Source organism: Podarcis filfolensis, assembly GCF_964270895.1.
Source record: "Podarcis filfolensis genome assembly, chromosome: 8".
Lineage (NCBI taxonomy): Eukaryota > Metazoa > Chordata > Lepidosauria > Squamata > Lacertidae > Podarcis > Podarcis filfolensis.
The window spans coordinates 81,587,547-81,604,553 of record NC_139611.1 but is presented as its reverse complement, the minus strand read 5'-3'; the positions used below and the strand labels follow the sequence as shown (position 1 = coordinate 81,604,553).

The following is a 17,007-nucleotide window of genomic DNA, read 5'->3' as shown; positions in this document are numbered from 1 at the left end:
CTTTTGTTTCCCCCCGACTGTGCTATAAACTGTCTTTACCTACCCCAATGAAGCAGCGGATAAAAACCTCTCCTGTTTGAAATCTGCAGGCACCCGTGTTGCCTGCTGTCTGACGTTTGCCTCAAGCAGTTCATAGAAAAGTTGGAAGGGACCACAAGGGGTCATCTATTCCAACCCCCTGCAACACAGAGACAGGAATCTTTCGCCCAACGTGGGGCTCGAACCCGTGACCCTGAGATTAAGAACCTTGTGCTGTATTGACCGGGCTCGAGCATTCCCTTTTGAGCCAGTGACGAGCAGTGGTTAGAGCATCGGACTCTGGTTCGAATCCCCACTCAGCCACCAAGCTCACGGTCGCGCACTTTCTCTGCCTCGCCTACCCAGCGTTTTCCGAGAGCGAGGCTTGCCCTTTGCACTCCAGGTGTGCTGACCCCTGCAGTTTCCCCGAATGTGGGAAACTGGACTATATAATTTGTAAGGTAAAGGTAAAGGGACCCCTGACCATTAGGTCCAGTCGTGGCCGACTCTGGGGTTGCGGCGCTCATATCGCTTTATTGGCTGAGGGAGCCGGCATACAGCTTCTGGGTCATGTGGCCAGCATGAGTAAGCCACTTCTGGCGAACCAGAGCAGCGCACGGAAAAGCCGTTTACCTTCCCACCAGAGCAGTACCTATTTATCTACTTGCATTGGTGTGCTTTCAAACTGCTAGGTTGGCAGGAGCAGGGACCGAGCAACAGGAGATCACTCCATTGCGGGGATTCGAACCGCTGACCTTCCGATCGGCAAGTCCTAGGCTCTGTGGTTTAACCCACAGCGCCACCTGCGTCCCTATATCATTTGTGTTCAGTGATAAAATTGGGGCGAGGCGTGTGTGCTGCCGTGAGCATCATTCTTAATTCATAATAATACGAATGGCGCTGAAAATGGGGAAACGTAGCCTAGCAGCTTTCAAAGTGCTACAGCTGGGATGAGCAATTGGGGCCTTGGGTGGAGAAAGGAATTGCCACCGATGGCTTCTAGCCATGATGACTATCTGGTGGCAGCCATGCTTCTGAAAACCACCTTCTGCTTCCCTGCATAATGCCCTTGAGGTTTGGGTCTAGAACTCCCCCTTAATTGCCACCATCTTTCAAACACTCTGTGCACCTCCGTCATTGCCCAAGTCTTGCAGTCTCCGGATTTCATTGCTCCCATCCAGACTGGGATGGTGTCTGTGCGTGAGACAGTGCCTGGATTTGCCCCCACCGTTCTCCATTGGATCCTGGCACACCCTTGCTGCTCCCGCTGCGTAATCCATGGGGACAACCTGCCTTGGATGCCCCCCACCATACACTGAGATGCACCCACCCCTTGCCATTCTCATACATGCCTTGGACCTGGCATATGATGGAGACGTAGAGCTCCGCGCTGTCCCCCTGCTCGTTAATATTCTGCGGAACTTCCCTGCTTGTTTTTAATTTTGCAGTTTGGCAGCCGCCGGTGGGGAGAGCACAGCCCCTGCCAAATCGGAGCTTGGCAGATACTTTTTCATTGCCTTCCTCTGCCTCGGAACACAGCGACGTGTTGGTTAAGGTCGGGGAGCAGGGTCTGGTTTGGGAAAGGCCTCCTGCCCCCTTCCAAGGGGGATTCTGGGCTCAGATTGGTGCTGCAAAAGTAAAGAGAGACTTTCATTGCGGTTCGATAGCCTTCCTGCCCTCAAAGGGTTGTTCCCAAATCTCGGGGCACAGAAGCGTTCTTTATTGGCGTGAACCCAGCCGACCTTTCCTCCCAGAGCTGGCAGATACTGCTTAATAACCATTTTAATATGGCACTTCGTCTTTTAATCACCCCCACTTTGTCCTTGCAAAGAGATTGCAAGGTTACAGCACATTCTTAGGAGAACAGAGTCCCGTGTTGCTGGCTCCTGAACATTGGAGCTGGGGATGGGTGGGTATTTTGCAGATTTACTTCACAGCTTCTCAGCCAAAATCTGGTTTTCTGGGGAAGGGTCAGATCCCACTGTTTGCCACCTCAAGTCCCTCTCCCTCATCCTTCCCTTAAGACAACTGGTGAGAGAAGCAGGGGGAGCTGCGGAACATAGAAGGGCAAGAAGAAAAAGCAATTAACGGAAAAAAGTAGGGTGGCTTAGGGAAATTGCAGGCTGGGGTTTGACCTCTCCCTCCCAACCCATCCCTTCAAAATGCCCTGGTTAGCTGAAAACTCTGTTTGCAACCTTAGCTTTACCGTTTGCATCTCGTCACGTGAGTGTGTGTGTGTATATGTAGGAATGTGGCTGGCGCTGTGGGTTAAACCACAGAGCCTAGGACTTGCCTATCAGAAGGTTGGCGGTTCGAATCCCCGCGACGGGGTGAGCTCCCGTTGCTCGGTCCCTGCTCCTGCCAACCTAGCAGTTCGAAAGCATGTCAAAGTGCAAGTAGATAAATAGGTACGGCTCCAGCGGGAAGGTAAATGGCGTTTCCGTGTGCTGCTCTGGTTCGTTAGAAGCGGCTTAGTCATGCTGGCCACATGACCCGGAAGCTGTACGGCAGCTCCCTCGGCCAGTATAGCGAGATGAGCACTGCAACCCCAGAGTCGGCCACGACTGGACCTAATGGTCAGGGGTCCCTTTACATACATACATACACACACACACACACACACATATATACACACACACACACATATATATATATATGTGTGTGTGTGTGTGTGTGTGTATGTGTACACACACACACACACTGCATGTATTATCAATGAGGACTAGAAACCTGCCCCTCTTTTTTTTAAGAGGAGGATTTGGGCTGTTCAGCAATATAGATTGGTTTCCTGGTTGTGTGCCTGTGGAACGGAGCCAACCAACGTGTACTCGCATCGTGTGAGGTGTTGGCTCCTGTGCTTCAGGAAGCAGCTCTCACAGTGTGGCTGCTAAGCCGTATCATCCATCTCCATCAGGTCACTATAAATGACGAACGATGGGGCTGTCCTTGGGTTAAGTTCCTGGCAAAGCCTGCTACCCCCCTCCCTGGTTTCCTTCCCCAAACTCTTCTCTCCTCCCAGAGATCCAGCCGCTCTCTTAACCTTCACCAGCTGCCCTGGGAAGAGGCAAACGGCCCGCTTTGATTAATGAGCCTAATTGAGTTGATGAAATGATCTTTTTTTTATTTCCCCCACCGGTGCTTTCTGAGGTCTTCATCGTTTCCTTATTTAAACCAGCTGTCCCTCTGGAAAAATCCCCGCTGGCTTCGAAAGGGCAGGATAGCATCACCATGCATGCATGCACAAGCATCCTCCTCGTGTTTCTCCCCCCCTGGCCTAAGCACCCTCAACCACCAACTCCTCCTCTTCCTCCTCCTCCATCTCCTCTTGCTCCTTAAAGGACGGGGCGACCTCATCTCCCCTTTCCCGGTACAAAGCAAGACTCTGTTCCCAACCGCTGCACTCTCTGCCTCCTGCTCTCCGCAATGAATATTCAATCAAGGCTGCGCTATGTATTATTTCCCACTCTTTCTGCCTCACCGCGGCCTCCTTGGGGGAAAAAACACTGAGATTTTAATTTGCAGGCTCCGTGGGGCAGGTGTGCAGGGGTGTCTGTGTGTGACAGATGGAAGGGATCAAAGTGAGAGCGCTGTCACTCACGCTTCCTCCATTTGGAGAGAGGCGATGGAGGCCAGACACACGTCCTTCTTTGCTCTCTTTTCAATTAGGCAGCCTTCGTCTGAATCGGTTTCCTCTCTCTCCACCCCCCCCCCCAAAAGGCTCCCTCGCGCTCTTGGGTTTCGATGCCTTCTGATCTGCCTCTTATTCATTAGGCAGCAAATGCAAGAGCAACCAAAACCACCTCCGGTCTTGCCCGGGCACAGCCACAGCTGCTGCCTCCCCCCCCTTCACAAAAATGGACCATCGCTTGCCACCCTGTGATCCGGCCTAGAGGCTTGTTACTGCTCGCTCGGCTCCTCCTGACTTCTGGAGCGGGGAAGAGGCTGCGAGCGATAAATTCCACCCACTCTCTTTAAAATCTGCCGCATGCTTTGAGTCAGACTGTTGACTGTGCCAGCCCACGGTGGTTCTGTCTCCCAGAGATGCCAGCGTTGCAAGGGGGCACCCCCCTTGCAGCCTCTGCTGAGGGTGAAATCCTGAGTGCCCGAGTGATTTGGGGGTGCAGCGGAGGATCCAAGCAGTAAATGTATATTTTTTACGTCCTACAATCTTGGTTACACAGGCCCAGAATCGAGCACCCGGCCGTTTTCAGAGAATCCTAGCTTTCCTTTTACCAAAGCAATTGTGTTTCTAGCCCTGGAGTGAGCAGTTGGGGTTCATGGGCCAAAGGGCAGTTATCTGGGGAAAATTCACTGGCAAAAAGATGATGGGGTACTGGCTTTAAGTGGCATTTAGAGACAAATTCAGTAGCGGATGCTCATAACGAGTGGGGTTTGCATCAAAATGTTGCAGCGTTTGGAGTGTTCCTGTTCACTGTGCCAGCCAGCTAGCTAGCTAGCTGACCTTCCTTCAGGATACTCCATTCCGTTCCCCCTACCAGCAAGTTTCTGCCCCTTCCGCAATCATAATTCTGCTGCCGCTGAGCACGCTCTGTCTCCATTGAGCTGTTTTGCCTCTCCTTCCACCCCACTTCAATTTTCTTCCCCTAAATATGTTTTTGTGTGTTTCTGCAAAGCTTGTGTTTCCCCAAAAGAAAAGCCCTGCTGGATCAGGCCAAAGGCCCATTGAATCCTGCATCCTGTTCTCACAGAAGCCACCCAGATGCCCATGGGAATGCTGATCACTACAAAAGCAGCTGGCATACAGAGACATGCTGCATTTGACAGTGGAAAGAGTCCCTTTCGATGGGGGCACTGTTTTGACGTCATAAGAGGCGATAGCCACACCTGGACGTCAGGAATCTGGTCAGAATAGCTGATTGGAACCTCCATGTACAGATGCAGCATATCTGTGTCAACAGACGAGGATAAGGAACAGGTGCCCTCTAGGTGCCTCAGCAGCGCTGAGGGCAGCAGGTGGCAGCATGCTTTGCTTCTGTGCCAAGAAGGGAAGAAGCGAGGGAGGGGAACCTAAGGGAGCATCAATAAATTGGGTAAAAAAAGCTCAACAAATTTTGTGTCCGGATTCTCACTTGTTGAAATATGGCAACCCTGCTCCCTCCTCAGTCTCGGTGTTGCTGCTGGTTAGAACATAGAAGGTAGAAGGGCAAACTGAGGATTAGTTGGCTCTGCAGGTCATTGTCCTCTGGCGCCCCCTACTGCTAGGCTCCCTTCCTTCTGCCCTATCTGTCCCAATGGGCCCCAGCTGCAACTCAGCTACCCCATTGCTGCAGATACAGATCTGCGGGGACGAGGTGAGCCATTTGCAGCTCAGCCGCCTCTGCATCAGGCTGTCAATAATGGCCTGTAACCAATCCAAAAATCAAGACGCACCCCCCTCCCTTCCTCGCTCGCCTCCTTCTGGCAACTCCTGCAGCCCAGGGGGGTTTTGTTGTCTGGGCAGCCCAGGACCTCCATGCACACTGCCCAGGCTTGCACCCCAGGGAGGTTATTTCAGTGCTGGTCGACTTCACCCCTGGAGGCGCACTCCATTGTCTCTTGAGACGGACAGATGCCAACAACAGGGATATGGGGTGCTTGTGGCCTTCTAGATGTTGCGAAATCACAATTCCCATCACCCCCGACAGTTGGCTGAGCTGCCTGAATCTGCTAAGCCATGTGCTCTTCCTTCCTACGAAATCTCTGCTCCTGACATTTAACAACATGCGCCAGAGTAGGGCCCCAGACCGTCTGAGCTCTTTTCAGTTATTTTTTTTTTCCACCTGAGCTGAGCTCGAGATGATGGTTAATGCTTTAGAAAGAAGCAGGCCAGGGACCGCACATAAATATGTGATGGCGCACCAAGCACACTCAATAATTCATGGGCGCTTTGGGGGACAGCGAGAGAGAACAAGGGAAGGAGAGGGAGGGAACGTAATGGATGGAGGGGCGGGAGGGAAAGGACAGGAAAGGGGAGACGCACAAAAGCAGCACCACCATCCCGTTCTGCAGGCCAAGAGGAGGATGAAGCTCTTCCCAGACTATATCTCGGCCTTCATCAACCAGCCTGGTCTAAAACATCTGGTGGCCACCAGGTTAGAGAAGGCTGCTGTAGCATTTGAGGACATGCCGAGGGGTGTGTATATTTCATCTCCTTTCTCCCCCAGACCTTGAGCGCTTTACCACCTGAACCAGCCTAGCCTTGCTGGGTGCTATGTCACCCAGTGTCTTGTTTCCAACAGTGGACAGCCATGGAGAACCCTCCAGGAAGCCCTGCAGGCAAAGCGTGAAGGTCCTCTTGTCCGCCTGATATGCAGAGGTAGACTGCCTCTGCAGCTGGAGGTTTCCTTCTGCCACCATGGCTAATTGCCGCGGTTTTTGGTTTTCATTTATTTTTTGCACATATGAACAGGGCCTGAGTGAGGCCAGAACAGGACCTTGTAGTGCAGGGACGTCTTGGACTGCAGCTCCCATTAGCCCCAACCAGGGATGATGGGAGTTGGGAGTCCAAGAGCTCCTGGAGGGCTGCAGGTTCCCTATCCCTCCTGTCGCGAATATGAGGGATGACCGGCTCACTAGCCTATAGTCTAGGGCTTCTTGCCCCTGCGGCAAAAGTTGCTTCTGACACTCCACTTCTGACACCGTGTTTCGTAGCAAAAGAGCTGGAGCCCATCTGCAAGAGCAGGCGGGCCTCAGGGCTGGGAACCAAGAGTCACTGCTGGTTGTGGGGAATCTCCACAACCCTGGGGCGACAATGAGGCCCTCCGGCCCTCTCTCGTCTGGCCCCCAACAACTCTTCCCCAAGGTACGCCCCTCCTAGGCGCTGCTCCGTTCCTTGAGATCGTTTGTGTGGCTGGAATGTGTCCTGGCACTTTAATAATGATGCTTGCTTGCCTGTATAGGGTGTGTGCGCACGCATGTGCATGTATGTAGAAAGTCTATTGTACAAACGGTGAAAGTTATGTGTTGCCCCGCCCACTTTTGCCTTGGGCCCCTCCCCTGCTGGAACGTGGCCTTCGGAAGGCTACCCAGGAGGAAATATGGCCCTTGGGCTGGCAAGGCTTCTCCACGCCTGTGGCGGAGAACGGCGCAGGACTTGGAGGGTAGGGGAGGACATTGGCAGGCCAGTTAAACTCTCCCCTCCCTCCCGCTTCCTGGTTGATTTGACTTGACCCACAGAGGCCACTGCCTTATGGGTCACGCCGCCCAAGGGGCGTAGTCGCCTTGGCGCCTCCTTTCACGGGCAAGATGTATTGGCGTTGCTGCAATATAGACCGCGCACGAGTCGTACGGGTGGCTCACGAGGCAGAGGTGCCTTGGCAGTTTATTGAGGGTGGGGTAAGGAGAGCATGACCTTTGGGTGTGGAGGCCGGGGCCTCTGTAGAAAAGGAGAAGTGACCAAGAGACACAGCCAGCTAAGGGAAGCCTGGGTGGGCGTGGGTATGAGAGAGAGGTGCCCCATTGTCCGTAGGTAACCTAATCCCCTCGCCTCCCGTTTCCTGGAAGCAGAAGCTCAAATCCCCTCCCCAAATTCTGTCCCAGTCTGGGTGAACGGGCCTGTCTCCTCTTCTCCCGCGATGGGGCTGGTTTCTCCCCAAACTGGCAGGGATGTTGCTTCGATAGCTGCTGCCTGTCCATCACTCCTGATGCCAGGAGGGGCCGATTGCAGAGACCCCGTTTCCCAGCCTGGGTTTCCTGCTTCTTGCAACCGTATATCCTCTTTGCTCCCAGGGCTTGCTGAGTTGAGAGTTGAAAGGGTGGAGTTCTTGCACACACACACCTTTGTTGGGGTTGGTTGGTTGGTTCACGAAATCAACGTCAGGAAACCGGTGCTTGCCCCGTCATGTCGGCACACGCCTTTCCAACTCCCAACTGGGGGCGGAGGGGGGGCGAGGGCGTGGCTTCGGTGGGGCAGGAAGACCTAGGTCGGCGCCTTGTTGGACAGGTAAGCGATGAGCGCCACCACGGCTCCGATGTAGGTGCAGATGCCGAGGATGATGGACAAGACAGCCAAGGCGAAGGTTTGGCGAGAGGCTGTCCATGCTCCCGGGTAGTCGCCCTTGGCGGACGCCTTGTTGGTCTGGGGAGAAACGGCAGAAGATTTAATGTCAGGAAAGGTAGGTACAGGGGCTCAAGTTCCTGAGCCTAGAACTTGGCAATGACTAGCTATTGTTTTAAAGTAATGTGGCCTGGGGTACATTCAGTGTTAGCTGCTATTGGTAAAACCAACTTTCTGACTAGTTGCAGGACCTTAGCCAGACCTAGCAGAGTAAACGCAGAATCCACGGAAGCAGTTGGTGACTTGGCTGCAGACAGGATAGACGAAGCAGGAACCAGGAACTTGTAGTTAGGTGTTTATTATATACAGTGGACTATTTACAGGAACAGAACACGGATCTTTAGCTTGCTCTCTCTGACATGACTCACAACTCCTACACTGACACAGAACTCTGAACTCGAACACTGAACTCCCAGTTAGTAGGCCATTAATTATCACTCCCTTGAGAGAGATTGACCAATCAGGGAGCGGTCTCCATGTCTCTGTTATCACCAGGCAGACGTACTCCTTCAGATTGCCTTCTGGCTGTCTGCCAAACCTTAACTGACTGTGTGAGTAGCTGCACATACACAGTTTCCCAACAGCTGCATGGGCACCAGGAGTGGCGGCCATGCCGTGCACCCAGGGGGGTGGGGCCACCTCCCTGCGGTGTGCCTTTTTGTCACCCCCTCAGGGATGACACCCGGGGCCTACCGCCCCCACCGCTCCTGGATACATGATGCACCAAATGGCATGCACAGACTCTGCAAGCTCTTGACTGCTGCTTCTGGGCTCCTCGCGGCAAGGATCCCATCTCACATTCCCAACACCCCCTTTCCTTCCTTCCTTGCTCTTGTACAATTCAGCGAACTTAGACAAATGACGTCTCTCTAACCAAGCGTTTGGTGGCAAGTTGATTTCTGCAGCTTGCAACCAGCCCTGTTCTCCATCTAATAAATTTTATTAGGGTTTGTAAAGAAAAATGCAAAGAGTGTTGTCGAACGCCTTCTTTTGTCCGAGCTAAAACATTAATCCAGAGGCAAAGAGAGAGAGAGAGAGAAGAGGGAAAAGAAAGAGGAAGAGATAAAGAAAAAGGAGTAGAAAAAAATTGGAGAGAAAAGAGGAGAGAAGTTAAGATGCTAAAGAACTTCTGATTCTTTTGTCCATCAGCTATATATAAACTTTATCCACTTCATCCACTCCAGTATAGCATCTATCCTAAACCTGCCCCCTTTGCGAGCTTTTCCCTGCTCAGCGACACCCACCTTTTGGGACAGGTAGAAAGCAGCGATGCCCAGTGGCCAGAAGCAGCACAGCATGGAGAAGACCGCCAGGCCCAGGTAATCTTGCGGCAGCAGCATGGAGAAGCTGCTCTCGCTCTCAGTATCGCTGTCGCTTGAAGAGTCATTCTAGGGAGGGAAGCGGAGAGCAAGCGTTGGCTTTGTTCATTCTGAGATCTGGTGAAAGAACGCCAGTAATAGGAAAAGAGCCCAGCTGGATTCGGTCAACAGCCGATCCTGCTCTCACAGTGGCCAACCAGACGCCTCTTCTGGGAAGCCTGCGAGCAACTGCACTCTCCCCTGCTGCCATTTCCAGCAACGGGTAGTCAGAACCATTGCTGCTTCCAACTGCTGAGGCCACGCAGTGTGGTTCATAGATGTTGCTTAGCCTCCATGAGGCTGTCTCTAGTGGGAGGGAGTTCCATAGTTTATGTGCTCTGTAAGGGTGTGCTTTGTTTTGTCCACCCGAGCACAATTCAAAGTGTTTAAAGCCCTAAATGGCCTCAGCCCAGTATACCCGAAGGAGCGTCTCCACCCCCATTATTCAGCCTGGACACTGAGGTCCAGCTCCGAGGGCTTTCTGGTGGTTCCCTCACTGTGAGAAGTGAAGCTACAGGGAACCAGGCAGAGGGCCTTCTCAGTGGTGGCGCCCTCCCTGTGGAATGCCCTCCCATCAGATGTCAAGGAAATAAACAACTGTCTGACTTTTAGAAGACATCTGAAGGCAACCCTGTTCAGGGTAGTTTTAATGTTTGATGTTTTATCATGTTTTTTATATTCTGTTGGGAGCCACCCAGAGTGGTTGTGGAAACCCAGCCAGATGGGCGGGGTATAAATACTATATTACTACAGTGGTACCTCAGGTTACAGACGCTTCAGGTTACAGACTCCGCTAACCCAGAAATAGTACCTTGGGTTAAGAACTTTACCTCAGGATGAGAACAGAAATGGTGCGGCAGCAGCAGGAGGCCCCATTAGCTAAAGTGGTACTTCAGGATAAGAACAGTTTCAGGTTAAGAATGGACCTCCGGAACGAATTAAGTTCTTAACCTGAGGTACCACTGTACTACTACTACTACTACTTCAGTTTCATTGGATGTCCACGAATTCTGGTGTTATGAGAGAGGGGAAAAAGGCTTTTCTGCATCCGCTTCCTCCATCATCTTATAAACTCCCGTCCTGTCCCCTCTAGCTCACTTTTTCTCTACGCTAAAAAGTCCCAAATGCTGCAAACTTTCCTCCTAGAGGACTCGCTCCCTCCTTTCGATCATTTTCTGAACCTTTCCCAACTCTGCAATGCCCTTTCCGAGGTCAGGCGACCCAGTATTCCAAATGCAGCCGCACCATAGATCTGTTCAATGGCATCGTGGGTTCAGCAGTTTTGTTTTCAATTCCTTTCCTAATGATCCCTAGTGAGGTATTAACCTCTTTCACAGCTGCTGAGCACTGGGCCAGCATCTTCGACAAGCCATCCACCACAACCCCAAGGTCAGGCATTGCCAGTTCAGAACCCATGAGCGTATATGTGAAATTAAGATTAGATAGATAGATTAGATACCGTATTTTTTGCTGTATAAGACGCACTTTTCCCCTCCTAAAAAGTAAGGGGAAATGTGTGTGCGTCTTATGGAGCGAATGCAGGCCCCATGGCTTCGCGTTGCTTTCGGTGAAGCCAGGACAGCAAGAGGGGTCAGTGCGCACTGATCCCTCTTGCTCTCCTGGCTTCGCTTCACTGAAGGGGCTCTGTGCAGAGAGGCAGAGAATATTTTTTTTCTTGTTCTCCTCCTCTAAAACTAGGTGCGTCTTACTGTCGGGTGCATCTTATAGAGCGAAAAATACGGTAGATAGATAGCCCCAACATATATACGTGCAACACTTTACACTGAATTGCGATTGTAGCCGCAGGATCAGCACCTGCAAGTCTGGTGCCTTTTGTGTGTGTGTGTTATTTTGGTCTTTATAGGTTTTTAATGCCTTTCTAATGACTTTTTAACCTTTTAAACTTCTCGATGCTTTAATGCTGCTTGACGTAACTGCTTATTGTTGCCTGCCAACAAACAAAGAATCCAGCTTGTTTGACTCGCCGAGTTGCATTTGCCATTTTACTGCCCGTTCGCTCAGTTTGGAGAGATCCTTTCTATAGCCGTCTGCAATCCCTTTCGTTTTAATGACTCCAAACTCTTTTCTCGCCATCAGCAAAATCGGCCACTCCTAGCTCTAGATGGTTTATGAAAAAGTCCCAATACCAATCTGAAGGTATTCTACCCCCCTCCATTGAAGTAACTGTCCATTTATTCCTACTCTTAACCAGTTGCTGATCCAAATGGATGCATTTGTTCCACACCTGCTCATAACATCCTGCTCTGGCTCTCTGCTTGTGGAGTGGCTACTAAAATCATGCTTGGTGTGCAGAGAATGGACAGAGGGTTTTTTCTCCCTCTCATTATATGAAATGCAATAGGATCCATATTTAAGGTAAAGGTAAAGGGACCCCTGACCATTAGGTCCAGTCGTGACCGACTCTGGGGTTGGGGCGCTCATCTCGCTTTATTGGCTGAGGGAGCCGGCGTACAGCTTCCGGGTCAATGGCATGTTGCAGAATTTGCCTGTGAAAACAACACCAGTGTAGAGGGGCTTCAAGAATCGTCCAAAAGCGGCATCCTAAAGATCGAGAGGTACGAGCAAGGCATGATGGCCACGTCCCTCAGACTTTATCCTGAGTCCCTGGTACTCAGATCAGCCATGTCTAATACCATTATTGGACCTAGTCTCCCAGCGTAAAGGTAAAGGAACCCCTGACAATTAGGTCCAGTCGTGGACGACTCTGGGGTTGCTGTGCTCATCTCACTCTAGAGGCCGAGAGAGCCGGCATTTGTCCACAGACAGCTTCTGGGTCATGTGGCCAGCATGACTAAGCTGCTTCTGGCAAACCAGAGCGGCGCACGGAAACGCCTTTTACCTTCCCGCCAGAGTGGTACCTATTTATCTACATGCACTTTGATGTGCTTTCGAACTGCTAGGTTAGCAGGAGCAGGGACCGAGCAACGGGAGCTCAGCCCGTCGCGGGGATTCGAACCGCTGACCTTCTGATCGGCAAGTCCTAGGCTCTGTGGTTTAACCCACAGTGCCACCCACATCCCAGGACCCATATTTAGGAGAGAGTAAAAGGGTGCACTGAAGGAATGGGGTTGATTTTAATGGCAAGTCAAATATTCCCCTTTCGGAGATCCGCAATTTCGCATTTCAGCTCTTCACAATCTCTTGGGCGGACACCATTCACACCTGTTGATTTGTTTATTTTTTAACTTGTCAGTTAAAGCCTAGAATTGCATTTCTTGTCACCGCTATTTTCCTTAGTTCTTCAGACTCGGGGGAAAAAAATCAGTCCAGGCACAGGTATCTGACCTAAATCTTCCATTGCGAGATGCAGAGAAGTCATTCAGTTCTCCTGTAATCTCCTTATCCTGCTTTCGCACCTTTACCTCTCTTGTCGTCTAACGGTCCAACTTCCCTTCCTAGGTGGTTTGCTGTTCCTGATGCACTTAAATATTTTTCAAAATTAGTTTTGCTGGTTATAATGCTAGCATTTCTGCCCCAATTTCTAATATTCCGTTTGCAATACAGTACCTGTTGGGTCTTTGAACCTATGTACTGCCATGTCAGGCTAAATATTGTTCGCACCAGTAGGCTTAGCAGAACATGACAGGAAAGGTCATCAGACATGTAATGCAAAAATCTACTGTACAGGTAAGGAAGTATCAGGAAGACAGAATAAAATGTCACCTGAATGTAGCCTTCGTGTTTTAGCAATATGCTCCTGAAATTATTTTTTCGCTTCTCCTATGGCCCATCTGTCTGTCTGCTTCGTGAAAGTTTACGTTCTGTTTTGTTCTCATTTGGATAAAACTTCCATTTTTAGTGAAAGGGTTTAAGGTCACTGAGAAGGAGGAGGATTGGTTTGAATTATTGGTACTGAATTATTTGGGCAGGTTTGAACAATTTGGGGCAATTAAAATGTTAAAAGTTAAATAAACCTTGTGGAGGGAGGAGTGTTAAGGTATATAGAATACTACATATGGTTGATTTGAATATGTTATTATTGATTATGTATACCCAATGTATCAGCCGCCGGGGGGGGTGGGTTCACTGTTTGTTTTCAGTTTGTGTTTTGGTTGTTGGTAAAAAAAAAAAGGAAAATGGGAAAAAGGAAAAGGGAAAAAAACTTCCATTTTTTAGAAGGGAGCTCCTTTGGTTCTAACAGATTCCTGGCTCACTCATTAACCACGTGTCGCGGGGCATCTCGTCCAATTTCGAGGCGAAACAGGAAATGCCACCGCCATCCTGATTTCTGGTGAGATCTCACGTGCTCCGCAAGATCTCGTGTGGTTTCGGCGAGATCTCATTAGAAATCGGTGCCAATGCCTCACCTTACCTAATGGGAGGGCCGGCCCCAGGTGTGGATTTGGTGCTTCCTATGCTAAGCAATTGAGCTTCTGTGGCTTTGAATAACTACCCACCCCCTCAGCCGGATGCCCCTTACCTTCTCTCAACTTCCCCCTATCTAAAAAAACACCTTGCAAACTTTTTAATAGTAAGCATCGCCAACAGTCCGGTTCCGTTCTGGTCCAAGGGGAGCCCAGTCTACCTTCTTCCTTATAACCCGTCCGGGTGGTGATGCTATTTCCCAGCTTCCTTCTCCTTAAATTGGTTTTTATTAAACAGTGTGTGTGTGTGTGTGTGTGTGTGTGTGTGTCTCCATATAGCACCTCCACTTTCAATTCCTATAGTCTTTTTCATACATTCGGTATGAGACACTATTGTCATTGTGGGGAAAGAGAGATGGGAGGGGAAATGAACTTTGGTTCTACAGTGGTACCTCGGGTTAAGTACTTAATTCGTTCCAGAGGTCCGTTCTTAACCTGAAACTGTTCTTAACCTGAAGCACCACTTTAGCTAATGGGGCCTCCTTCTGCCGCCGCACCGCCAGAGCACGATTTCTGTTCTCATCCTGAAGCAAAGTTCTTAACCCGAGGTACTATTTCTGGGTTAGCAGAGTCTGTAACCTGAAGCGTATGTAACCCGAGGTACCACTGTACTGCAAAGTGCTTGTGCAGGGTGTTTGAGTCAGCGTCACGTGGAGAGGTCCTTTATTTATTTATTTATTTATTTATTTATTTATTTATTTGCACCGTGGGAGATTGGGTCCAGAATTTGGTCACCTCAGCGACGCCCTTGCAGAACTCAGCAAGGAATGAGTTGGTTCTGTCTACCTTTGGTTGTGGTTTGTGGCTAAAGTTGGCCCTCCTGCCTTCTGCCCCACCAGTCCCAATGGACACCAGCCAACGCTATCCATACCCAAGCTCTCCTCCTGACACCACCCGCTCAGACTGCAATGCGCTCTACGTGGGGCTACCTTTGAAGGTGACCCGGAAACTACAACTAATCCAGAATGCGGCAGCTAGACTGGTGACTGGGAGCGGCTGCCGAGACTACATAACACCGGTCTTGAAAGACCTACACTGGCTCCCAGTATGTTTCCGAGCACAATTCAAAGTGTTGGTGCTGACCTTGAAAGCCCTAAATGGCCTCAAAGGCCCAGTATACCTGAAGGAGTGTCTCCACCCCCATCGTTCTGCCCGGACACTGAGGTCCACCACCGAGGGCCTTCTGGCAGTTCCCTCCCTGCGAGAAGTGAAGCTACAGGGAACCAGGCAGGGGGCCTTCTCGGTAGTGGCACCCGCCCTGTGGAACGCCCTCCCGTTAGATGTCAAAGAGATAAACAACTACCAGACTTTTAGAAGACATCTGAAGGGAGCCTGTTTAGGGAAGCTTTTAATGTTTAATAGACTATTGTATTTTAATATTATGTTGGAAGCCGCCCAGAGTGGCTGGGGAAACCCAGCCAGATGGGCGGGGTATAAATAAATTATTATTATTATTATTATTATTATTATTATTATTATTATTATTATTATTATGGCTTCCCATTGGGGCATCCGATTGGCATAGCTGTCAACGTTTTCCCTTTTTTAAGGGAAATTCCTTTATTCCGAATAGGATTCCTCGCAAGAAAAGGGAAAAGCTGACAGCTATGCCAATTGGCCACGGTACAATTTGTGCCTTTTGCTACTGACAGTAGTGGCGATTCAGGAACGGGTCTGACGCCTCCTTCCGCAAGAGGTGAGCCACAAGCTTCTGCTCCCTGCGTTTGAGGCCCCTCAGCCAAGCCCCCCCTCGAACCCCAGCCCTTACCTCGAGGTCCGGAGACTCTGTGTCGCCGACTTCGTAGCAGACGGTGTGGATGTCCTTTTCCAGAGGCACCTTCCTGGGCAGCTCCCCGGCCTCCTTGCTGTCTCCAAAGGCGGTTTCGATATAATCTTTCTTCTTCCAGCCTTGGGGGTTGCTGGATTTCCACAGCTCGGGGTACAGGGTCGGTTCCGGGGTGCAGAAGGGCTCGACTGTCCTCTGCAGGCTGCTAGGGTCCAGGAGCTGACTGGGAAGGATGTGGGGTCCGGGCTGGAGCCAGGAGAGGCTCGGGGGCATGTGATGGGACAGGAGTCCGGAGTGGTCCTGGGGAGCGACCTGACTCAGCATTCCGCCCCGGAGGGTGGCTCTCCCGGGGGACTTTGCCAGAAGTGGGTGCTGCAGTTCATGGATGTTCTCCATAGCACTCCTGGGCGGAATGTGCTGGATGCCCTCTTCTCCTTGCTGTCAGTTAAGGCCAAGTGAGTCTCTCGCTTCGGTTAGCTTGGGGAGAAGCAAAAAAACAGCAAAGCGTTTAGCGCCTTTTATATAGGGAAAAAATGTACACATCGCTCCACCAAAAAGCTGTCTTAAGAGGCACACTAATAACAGATAGCAGATAGGGATGCGGATGGCGCTGTGGGTTAAACCACAGAGCATAGGACTTGCCGATCAGAAGGTCGGCGGTTTGAATCTCTGCAATGGGGTGAGCTCCCGTTGTTCAGTCCCTGCTCCTGCCAACCTAGCAGTTCGAAAGCATGTCAAAGTGCAAGTAGATAAATAGGTACCACTCCGGCGGGAAAGTAAACGGCGTTTCTGTGCGCTGCTCTGGTTTGCCAGAAGTGGCTTAGTCATGCTGGCCACATGACCCGGAAGCTGTACGCCGGATCCCTTGGCCAATAAAGCGAGATGAGCACCGCAACCCCAGAGTCGGTCACGACTGGACCTAATGGTCAGGGGTCCCTTTACCTTAATAACAGATAAAGCCAAGATCCACAACCCGTTCCCAAACAACTACAGTGGTACCTTGGTTCTCAAACGCCTTGGCACTCAAACAACTTGGAACCCAAACACTGCAAACCCAGAAGTGAGTGTTCCGGTTTGCGAACTTTTTTCGGAAGCCGAACGTGCTGCGTATTGAGTGGTACCCTTCCATTTTGAGTGTTAAGCTTCTGTTTTGAGTGTTACGTCGAGGTCTGTTTTTGCTATTTATTTTGCGTTTTAGTTTTTGCGGCTTCTTTCTTTTGTTTTTGTGACTGTGTGGAACCCGGTTCAGCAACTGATTGATTGATTGTGTGACTGCAGTACATTGCTTATTGCTTTCATTTTATGGATCAATGGTCTTGTTAGATAGTACAATTCATGCTAAATTGCTGTTTTTGGGGATGTTTTTAAAAGTCTGGAACGGATTAATCCATTTTGCATTGCTTT

General features: G+C 50.6%; 1 protein-coding gene across 2 annotated transcripts in view; it reads right to left on the bottom strand.

Moving 5' to 3' along the window:
* Nucleotides 1-7,307: 7,307 nt before the first annotated feature.
* The window catches only part of TMEM91 (transmembrane protein 91), a 33,698-nt gene continuing 23,998 nt past the window's right edge, over nt 7,308-17,007 (bottom strand). For both annotated transcript variants that reach the window (XM_083627990.1, XM_083627991.1), the window contains exons 2-4: nt 15,586-16,080; nt 9,319-9,462; nt 7,308-8,095 (exon numbers count right to left, since the gene is read on the bottom strand). In XM_083627990.1, coding sequence (XP_083484116.1) covers nt 7,937-8,095; nt 9,319-9,462; nt 15,586-15,999 — 717 coding nt within the window. In that variant the 5' untranslated portion in view covers nt 16,000-16,080 and the 3' untranslated portion in view covers nt 7,308-7,936. The remainder of the gene's footprint in view (nt 8,096-9,318; nt 9,463-15,585; nt 16,081-17,007) is intronic.